Source organism: Taurulus bubalis (assembly GCF_910589615.1).
Source record: "Taurulus bubalis genome assembly, chromosome: 3".
Taxonomy (NCBI): domain Eukaryota; kingdom Metazoa; phylum Chordata; class Actinopteri; order Perciformes; family Cottidae; genus Taurulus; species Taurulus bubalis.
This window is the reverse complement of record NC_136591.1, coordinates 6,894,461-6,904,730: the sequence shown is the minus strand read 5'-3', so window position 1 is coordinate 6,904,730 and position 10,270 is coordinate 6,894,461. Positions and strand designations below refer to the sequence as shown.

At 41.5% G+C, this 10,270-nt stretch overlaps 2 protein-coding genes across 2 annotated transcripts; one reads left to right on the top strand and one right to left on the bottom strand.

Annotated features, from left to right (window-relative positions):
- Positions 1-328: 328 nt before the first annotated feature.
- Positions 329-1,778, top strand: LOC306733907 (uncharacterized protein; the record flags this gene model as incomplete). Its single annotated transcript, XM_079215218.1, has 4 exons — positions 329-386; positions 476-517; positions 635-811; positions 1,540-1,778. 4 exons carry the CDS (start codon positions 329-331, stop codon positions 1,776-1,778), a joined length of 516 nt encoding a protein of 171 aa, XP_079071344.1.
- Positions 1,779-2,830: 1,052 nt separating this feature from the next.
- On the bottom strand, positions 2,831-9,137 carry pcolceb (procollagen C-endopeptidase enhancer b). Its single transcript, XM_079214638.1, has 9 exons — positions 9,051-9,137; positions 7,821-7,929; positions 6,999-7,257; positions 6,165-6,289; positions 5,092-5,228; positions 4,316-4,974; positions 4,104-4,184; positions 3,798-3,968; positions 2,831-3,147 (listed from the first exon to the last, which is right to left on the bottom strand). Exons 1-9 carry the CDS (start codon positions 9,134-9,136, stop codon positions 3,017-3,019), a joined length of 1,758 nt encoding a protein of 585 aa, XP_079070764.1. The 5' UTR covers position 9,137; the 3' UTR covers positions 2,831-3,016.
- Between the last annotated feature and the right edge of the window lie 1,133 nt (positions 9,138-10,270).

The following is a 10,270-nucleotide window of genomic DNA, read 5'->3' as shown; positions in this document are numbered from 1 at the left end:
TGAACTGACATATCTGATTCATTTATCACTGTTTTATCACTGCCTGCCTTATTGTTTTTTCAACATAAATACTTGTTTTGCTATATTTGTTTCATTGATTTTCAGCTGGAAAAAAAATATGTAAATCCCTTTTCTATGTTGAGCTTGTTTTGTCATTATATTAGATTGCATGCAAACTACTGTATTCTTGCTGTTACTTTTCTTGCAGTTAAAAGACTTGCAGCATCATAAATCGTACCATTTATTGTTTGGAAAGGCTACAGTGAGTTTGTGTGTGTCTCTCTCTCTTCCCTTTGACCCCTGCCGCTTAGCTTTATCACAACACACAATGGCAGAGAGCGACGGACGCATCTTCAGACCTACTAAACCTCCAGGGGCAACACTAGGTGAGAATAGAAGTGTGGAAAAGCACGCACCTTTGTGTCCATATTAACCTCAACACATGTATAACACATCCTGCCCTGTCTTCCCTCAGAATGTACCCAGGGTATTATGGGTGTCATATTCCTTATAATCGGTAAGTGAATTGAAAGCAAATTTTGAAGTAATATTTTTTGGTGGATTGTAATTACTGCCAATAAAAGGAAGTAGACGAGGCAGGTGAAGTGATACAGCCTGTGTGATACAGGCGCAGTGTACATAAATGATTGCCCGAGGCAGCCCTACATCCCCATCTATCTGCTGGTCATGGGAGTCGTCTCCCTGCTGATGAATGTGCTCGTCGCCCTGTCCTGCTATGCCAGCCTCGGGATTTACAGCAAGATCTGGACCTGCTTCGTGTATCTCTTCATCTTCTGCTGGTTCATCGCTGGTAAGCTGAAAGAACGGAGCGGTGTAGTCTAACAAATGCACAATCAATGCACAAACACAGTTGGTTTAAAACTCCATTATCAGTCAAATGACTGAGTAATGTGAAAAGGTGTTGCTTGCAGCTTTTTTCGCTTCTTTTAGCTCTTTTTTGTATTGTTTTGTGATCTTTTCCGCAAGATCAAACTGTATAACTATTTGCTATAAACGTGTGTGTTTTAGCCTGAAATGCTCGTGTAGTGTCCACTGACATGATGGATGATACAAGTTTATAAGGAAATAATAATCTGTTGAGGAGTGACTGAAAAATGAATGAAAGCTACTTTAGATAGAAATGCTCACGGTAACTGTGAGCTGAATGTATTCTGAATAGCTGTTGTAAGTAGTATTTTTATATAAACAACGGTGTTCTAGCATCTTTCAGCGTATTGCGTTGGTTTTGTGATCTGCTAATTAGGTAGTTAACTCTCATCAGCGTTATTTCAGAACAAGCCTTTTCAGGCCAAACAACCCATTCTGCGCTACCTGCCTACCGCCAAACAACAAGGCTATCGACTAGCTTCTGAACATAGTGGCGCATTTAGCTAAAGTTCTAGATATTTCTCTCTGGAATTGGTGGAGACCAAAGTAGAGCTAAAAGAAGAGTGGATTTTGAACCAGGTGGTCTCAACACTACAGAACATGTTTTCACTTCTGTGGAATGTAGATTATCTTTGGCTTATTTTTCTCTAGGCAATGTGTGGATTTACTCCATCTATGAACCCAACTACAACAAGACAGGATCCAGCATGGATCCCTACTACAACAAGACAGGATCCAGCACGGATCCCTACTACAACAAGACAGGATCCAGCATGGATCCCTACTGCAACAAGACGCTCTACTTGTTTGCTTTCTGGACCACCAACCTGTCCTACATCATGCTGGGGTTGATTATTTTCATTAGCTGCTGTTTGTTGGTGGTTCAATGATAACAAACAACACACATAGAGTTGTTGCTGGATGTAATGACAGGAAACATGATATAAATTCATCATGCACAATGTTTTTTTACTGTGGAAAAAGAGATCCTTAAATCACCTCAAGCACCAGCATCACTGGCTTTATTTTTAATGCCTCTTTTATCCCAGAAATAGTTCTAGAGAATACAGTATAACACTTGATATGTTATGTTTTACTCTAAAAACTTTTAACAACTGTATTTTACTATGTAAAATGCTTGAATTTTGGTAATAAAGTCTTTGCTCTATGTGTGTTCCTTTCCAAATAATGTCCACTCCACTGAATTTATCACAGGTGACTCCAATTAAGGTGTCAAAACATTGCAAAGATGATGGGAGGCACCTGAGCTAAATGTAAAATGTCTGAGCAAAGAAAATGTGACTTTTATATTTTTTTATAAATTAGTTAAATATATTTTAATTTTGTATTTTTATTATTATTATAAAGACCCTTCTGGGGACGGGCATAGGAACCCTGCTGCGAAACATTTAATTGGAGAATTGTTCTTCAATTCTCTATGTATTTGTATTCGTCCCTACCAAGTAACATTAAATTAAAAGAAGAAAAAATGGTTAGAATATAAATAGTCCACCTTTGCTTAGCCTCCTGCAAGTGGAGGACTTTTAAACTGGCAACCTCAAACTAATTCATTTTTGCACACATGAACAACAGCATTAATTGCACATCACTTGCAACCACTATGTGCCCCATCTCAAGGTCCGAATCACAAAGGATATTGCACAAATTATATTACAGCGCAAACATTCCCATAAAGGGAGTGCAATTTGCCCTTTTTTTTGTACCTATTGCAGTTTTCCATGTGGCAAGTGTATGCCATCACCTACATTGAATATGTGCAAATAGTACAAGATCACCAAGTGTTTCACCTATGATCCCCACACCCACCTGCTCACCTGCTCACCTGCTAACCTGCTCCTCATTCTCGTCGCCCAGTGTACGGTATGTCAGCACCCGAATCACATGTTGTAAATCTTTTATCACAGAATTGTTATAATTTACATACAAAATACAAAATATAATACTTAATGATCTGAGGTTACTCTTTTTTTTAAAATAACATCCACGACAGCATTGCATTGCGTAAAAAAATTAGGCTTGGATAATATTTTCACTCTTTTTGTTAAGGTACATGTTTTCAGAGAGATAGCCGGTTGTCCATCATCCGTTGGTGGGCGGGGCTTAAATGTCAGCACGGCTTGCGCAGGAGGTTGGCCAGTGCTTTGGCGTGGACGGGCTGGTAGAGAAGACTGAAGCTGGACGGGCTCAGAAGGCCGTTGCCTTGAGTGTCGACTTTTCCCATCAACACGTAGTTTCGGCCTGAACAAGAACAATAAATTGTTAGAATTTGTCAAATACCGGGTCATGGATTAAGTTAATGGACACACATTGAAATAATAAACTCTTTCTGTAATAGTCATTATGAGGAATCAAACAAAGTCCCAAATTCAATTTGTAATCAAACACTTAACTATATTCTTTTATTTCTGCTTTTAATGACTGGGATATATTGGTGAAATAAAGAATCACATCGTCTGCATACAATGAGTTTGTGCTATTTTGTAGTTCATTTGCAAAAATGAAGCCAGAGGGTTAAATTTGATATGTACTGCTGCTATTTGAAATAGCACCATTTTCTTTTATTCTTACCTTTTTAATACTGAAGATTATATATATATATATATATATATATATATATATATATATATATATATATATATATATATATATATATATATATTTATTTTAAAGAATTGGTAATTGGTTCATTTCTGATTAACGTTTAGTGTTATTACTAAAATTGTAAGATATTGCATCTATGAAGTCAGGTATTAATGTCAACTATCAGTACTTCACAGTTGGACACATTTCAGTCAGTACAAATATTGTGTGTGTGTGTGTGTGTGTGTGTGTGTGTGTGTGTGTGTGTGTGTGTGTGTGTGTGTGTGTGTGTGTGTGTGTGTGTGTACCTTTGATTAGCCCGGGGCATCTCTTGCAGGTGGAGTTCAGTGTGACCAACATGATGGGCCCTGACTTGGTGATGGTCAGTCTACCCGCCTTATAGGCCTTGATGAGGGACACCTCAACTGTCGCTGAGCCCCTCGGACCAGTGGTCAAAGACGTAATCTTACCCGTAATCACTGAAAGAGAGAGGAATATAAGAACAGGGTTTACATAGTATTTCTTTTACAAATGATGCACCAATTTTTGTGAAGAAATTCATATTTAATGTACAGAAGTTTTCTGAAGACCAGAGGGTAGCTGACGTGACTCACCAAAGTCCTGAGGGCAGAAGCTAGACTGGAGAGTTCCTGTCCTCTTACAGGCTTGTGTGCACAGTGGGTTCAGAGGTAAAGCTAAAGAAGACGCACATGGCAAGAAACACGTGATAAGCGCATTGAATTGCTGCTCGATTCAGTTTTGTATGTATCCACACATTAAAGCAAAGTGCAGATTGTTAACTTAAAAATCAGTTACTTCCACTCACGTTTTTTGCTCACAAAAGGCTTCTTTGTGACCGTCTTGCTTACTCCAGGCTTAAGTGTTATTTTAGGCTTAATCTTCGGTTTGGCTGTTGGTTTAACTCCGCTCTTAGAGGTTGGCTTTACTGGCTTTACTGGTTTGACGCCAGGTTTCAAGGTGGGTTTGGTCTTCAGTGCAGGCTTACGTGTGGGTTTAACCTTGATGCTTGGTTTGAGCGTCTTAATAATCTTAGGTTTAGGTGTAGGTTTAGCTCTAGGTTTAAATCCAGGTTTACGTAAGGGTTTTTTAACAGGTGCTTTGGGTGTGGGTTTAGCTGGTTTAGCTGGTTTGGGTTTAGCTGTTTTGGGTTTAGCCGTGGGCTTGACAATAGGTTTGCGTGGTGGAGGTTTCAGTGGTATCTTCACCAGTGGTTTTTTGGCTGGTTTTGGGATGGTTTTAGGGCCAGGCCTTGGTTTGGGGGTTGGATTGGCGGGTCTGCTTGGCTTCACGACTGTTCTTTGTGGAATTGAGGTCGTCTGAGGCCCGTAGATGAAGTCTCCCCCGGCCGTGGCCGTCCGAGACCCGCGGGGCACACTGTTATAGTGGGCCATGAAGCCATCTGAGGTCACGCTGAGGTCGGAGACGAACTGGACAAGGAGCTCGTTCCCATTTGTCACTATTACTCTACGTAAAGGGTGACGAAACCAGAGAGGAAAAAGGACAGGAGGAGGATTAGCAAAGGGCAGAGCTCAGCTGCAAGCCATTGTCCTTTTATTCCCCATTTCTGATCAGCAATCTCACCCCGGTGACTTGTCTCCGCAGAATTTCCCAATCCGCCGTGAGTTATCCCTCTCTCCCCCGTTAAACAAGGCCACATAGTCGTAGCGACAGTACGTGTCGGGCTCCAAGTCCAGCTTCACAAACTTCACCTCGATCACCTTGTGGAAGAGAACACACAGAACATGCCAGTACAAACTATGACATTTATGACCGGGAATGAATTATGTAGCTGGTATATTCCCGACTAGCTTTCATGAATCCAGCACAGTGCAGACATACAGTACAGTAGGTAGTGGTGCTGGTGGAGGAGAAGGGCCAGACTTCTGGAATACAGAAGGGCATTTACTCTCTCCCTCACTCTCGCTTCCTTCCCTCTTTCCTTACTCTCAATCTTTTGGCTCATGCGAGCACACCTTCAGGCAACTCAATGAAGCCTTTCACACACTCACACACACACACACACACGTACGCTACATCAGGGACCGGAGGTTTGACATTTCCTTGTGACAGGCCCCATAACTGCTATTTTAATTTCTCCTTCTCCTCCTGCATTAACTAGCCTTAGGCTAAGGTATGTTGTGTTTAAGTCAATCTAAAATATAATGCTAATATTTTGATATTTTTCTACTTAAAAAACGATCACCCTTTTTTTCTATTTACCCAATCTTTTGTCCTTTTTAAAACACTCAACATTTGGGAGAACCCATCATGCTCTAAATTACCGAAAATTAGTGATTTAAGACGTTTGCTCTTTAACAACATTCAGCATCTGTGAGGAACTGTCGTCGTACTGTGAAGTAGAGGCTAACTAGCCTAGCTACTTAGCCTTGCGTGCCAACATTAGCGCTGATTCTTGCATCACATTACTACTCACCAAACTGTGCCGCCATCTGAAGAACACTAATGTCAGGGTATCACTGCAGGAGAATTTATACAATTTGAATGTCTTCTTTTTGGTGATACCATTTTAAATAACTAAATTAACTGACTTGAATTCATTAGATTCATTTTAACATTCTGAAATGACACTCTTTAAAAGGGGATGTTTTATACACATCTAGTGAGAAATACAAAATGCAAAACATTTGGCTTACATTGTTTGGTTCTACAGAGATGTGCCAGGAGCAGCTGATGCCTGCTGGGTAATTAGAGTTGGGCCAGTTGGGCGTCTTCACGGAGCCCTGCGCTTTAGTCAGACGTCCTCCACAGAACTGGTGCTCTATGGGAATAAAAAAGAATAAATGCTCATACACCAGACTTTAACCTTTTTAAAATAAGGAGAGGATGTGTTTTTTTTGATACTTTGTGATACTGTATTCAAGCATGTATTGCATTACATTTCATTTAGCTGACGCTTTTATCCAAAGCGACTTACAATAAGTGCATTCAACCACGAGTACAAACTCAGAACAAGAATCAAGAAAGTACAATTTCTTCAATAAAGTTAAACCACAAAGTGCTATCAGTAAGGGCCATTTAGGTGCTATACCTTCCTTATTCAAGGTGTAATCGAACAATATGTGTTTTTAGTTTGCGACGGACAATGTAGAGGCTTTCTGCTGTCCTGATGTCAATGGGGAGCTCATTCCACCATTGAGGAGCCAGGACAGCAAACAGTCGTGACTTTGTAGAGTGTTTAGCGTATATGTGTATATGCTGCAGGTGCATCTGTAAACAGTTTTTAGCTCAATGATGTAATTTGTGATTCTTTTTGGGGGGTATCCTGAATTGTTTTCATAAACCTGGCCGATGATTGTGTCACTCTTTCTGAGCATAAACAAACCACAATATAGTTTTCCAGACAATAAAGATCTGTAAGAACACCAGCTGAGACGACCACGGAGCTGCCATCAATCACCAGAAAACCACTAGATTTCATCTCGTTGTTTGTGGATCTTTCTATGTTTGTGGGATTACTCATCCCCCACCTTCCATGTGGGGCTTCCCTGCACTGAAGGAAGCAAGGAAGCCTCGTCCTCCAGTGCCCTCGTCTGACACCATGTCTAGCATCATGGTGTTGGAGGTGGCGATGATGGCGCCGGGCCGGAACGTCCCACAGAACCGACCCATCTTCTGCACCAAGCGGGTGTGACCGTTGTAGACGTCCAGGTAGTCGTAACGACAGGTGGGGTCAGCCTCCATGTCGAAGAGGCGGAAAGACAGCATCACCACGTGACCCTCTGGGACCTGGAGGGGGCGACAAGTGATGCTTTGAGGAAAGACTGCGAGGAAAAAGATTCAGCAGTTTTAGCCTCAGGTGAACTTTTTTTTTTTTTATGTTCAAAATGTTGAACATATAGTTCAACATTTTTAATACATGTAGGAAACCTTGAGAATATAAACAACCCACAAATGACTCAAGAGTTGTTTAATCTCTGGAGGCATGAAGGAAAAAAAAAGCATTTTAAAGCAACACTATAATTTATGAAAGAAACAATAGGACATTTATTATTTTACAAATGAAAAGTTGAATGAAATGCAATCTTGCTCAGTTCAATTAATTCAAGGGTTTTATTACTACAGCCTTACTTGTGCTGGTATGACCAGTAGAACCGGAACATTGAATTCATATCACAAATCCTGCTGGTAAAACTAACATATTTAGAGTTGGTTGGCTGAACCTTTGTGATGACGACGCAATATTTTCCCATTATCCTGTTATTGCACACCGACACAGGTGTGTTCACTTCATTTTGGTTCATTGAAGGTGACCCCAAACTCCACTTTTTTTGATTTTGAAAGTGACTCACAGTGATGTACCAGGTGCATTTGCTGTTGGGTTTGTAGGGACTGGGGAATCCTTCACTGGCCACGATGCCGGAGTCTGTGACCAGGTGACCTCCACAGTGGAAGATGGGCCTAAAAAAGGAGAATCCCACAACCGCCATCAACTCCATTTAACATTTCTGCACTGCACTGGGAGAAAACACAGCTTTACTGAGAGTATTGAGGTAGAGCGCACGCACACACTACTACACACACGCTGAAAACCACAGTGGCACAGTCTGTCTCTGTGCTCTGATGGGGAGGTTCCCAATGAACTCTTAAGCCAGTAGACTGTCAATACACTGTATATGTAACGTGAGCTTTCTCCACACGCTGACTGCGCCACAAGAAAGTCGTCGGTAGACGTAACAGGTATTTACTTTGAGCTTTTCAACATAGCCCGCTAACACACGGGGAGTTTGGTGAAAACACAGATCAAAGCAGGGCAAGCCTCAACTTTTAATTTGGCAGCAGACTCGTTCATTTAGATGTTGGCTGCTCTTGTCAGCTCGTCGCCTCTCTGATCAGCAAACTTGGTTCCCGTGCCTCAATTTTTGTCGTTTTGTGCTTGTTTTTTTGGAGAAAATGAAGCCAAAATGAATCACCATTATAATTGCTGTGGTCACTTTTTCTTTTTCTGTCATAATCTTCAGGCCCACGTTGTGTGTCTTGGGTACTGTAAGGCCACATTTGGCCAAAAACAAACAAACAGTGGCGTCCCTCCCTTGTGACCCTCTGGAGCTGGACAGCCCACAGGCATTTGTTTGTCTCTCATGTTCAATTTACTCCCCATATGTGTGTGGAAGCAGAGCGACGGCAGTGCAAATAACAGGCTCCACGAGCATTTCCAAAAATTAAATTCAACATTTCCTTAGCCACTACTCTGGATTTAGAAGATGAAAGTCAGATTTTATACATTGGGCCAGTTAAATCACTACATCTGTCGCAGCACGCTGCCGTGTTGCATGTTTACGGGACGCCAACCACATCTTCTTAACTCTGCAACCTTCTATTTCGACTGTGCTTTCTATAATCATAATACTACAACCGGGAGAGGGGGAAAAAAATCACACACAGTATTTAATCTCGACAGATGTGGGCCTGGAAACGGCGTGCCACATGTGCACAAGCCAGAAAACAAATGCACAAGAGAGACATTGATAGCCATTGAGTTGGCACACATACCTTAGATATATCTAAAATCTCTCACTGACCTGGAGAAGTTGCTCTGACTCTGAGCTTCAGTCCATCCCAGTGTCAGGATGACAAGAAGGCACACAGTCCACACCCTGTCCTCCATCCTGCTGTCCTTGGTGCTAGAAAAAGACGGGAGAGGAGAAGAAGAGGAAGGAGGGAGAAGCCGGAGTGGAGGCGTGGAGGGAGGCAAGTATCAAAAGAGGGAGGGGCCAGGAGGGAAGTGGACATGATGGGCGAGGAGAAGGTGTGTTATTGAGGGAAGGAGAAGAAAGGAAAAGGCGAATTAATGTAAAATTGAGAGGACAGACGGCTGTTTGACACAGGTTAACAGGGAAAACATGAATTATACTGACTCACGGCCAAAAGCAATGTATACAGTTCAAAGTACAGTGTGCTTGTTGTGTTCCAGCTCTGTGTTGTTGTTCAACAGGTAGGGCAATGGAATATATAATGTGTGTGTTTCTGCAGGTGTGTTTGCTTATGGACAGAGTACCACTGTTGCGTACGTGCGTGTGTGTGTGTGTGTGTGTGTGTGTGTGTGTGTGTGTGTGTGTGTGTGTGTATAATAACCTATTGAATACACTAGCAAGCAAGTTTGCAGTTGCTTGGTTTGTCAGCCACTTTGGTCTAAATAGAAATATCTCAACAACCACTGGATCTGTTGTCGCAAAAATGTGCGCAGACATTCATGGTCCTCAGAGGATGAATCCTCAGGATTTAAGGGATCCCCTGACTTTTCCTCTAGAGCCACAGCAGCAGGTCAAAGTGTTCACTTAAAAATAAATATCTCAACATCTTCTCGGTGGATTGGCACACGATTTTGTGCAGACATTCATGGTCCCCAGATAATGAATCCTACTGATATGCAAAGCAAAATAGATTTATTTTTGATTATTTTTGAAAGGTTTGCCATCATGCTAATGTATTACAGCTTGAACGCTAGTCTGTCAAACATTAGCGGTTTGTCATTGTGAGCAGTTAGCTCACGTTAGCATTTAGCTTCAAGCAGCGCCTATAAGCACTGCCTGCAATCATGGCTGCAGACAAGTTTTTTGGGCACACACGCAATTCACACTGCAAGTGAAGATTACTATGTGGATTAAATTCCTTTCCATGGATTTCACAGTGGTGGAAGGAAAGTAGGTGGTTAAAAGTTAAGTTTAAATACGGAGAGTGCAACATAACTCCTATTTGTGAGTAAAGTGAATATGGAAGACTTGAAATATGTGCAATTCTG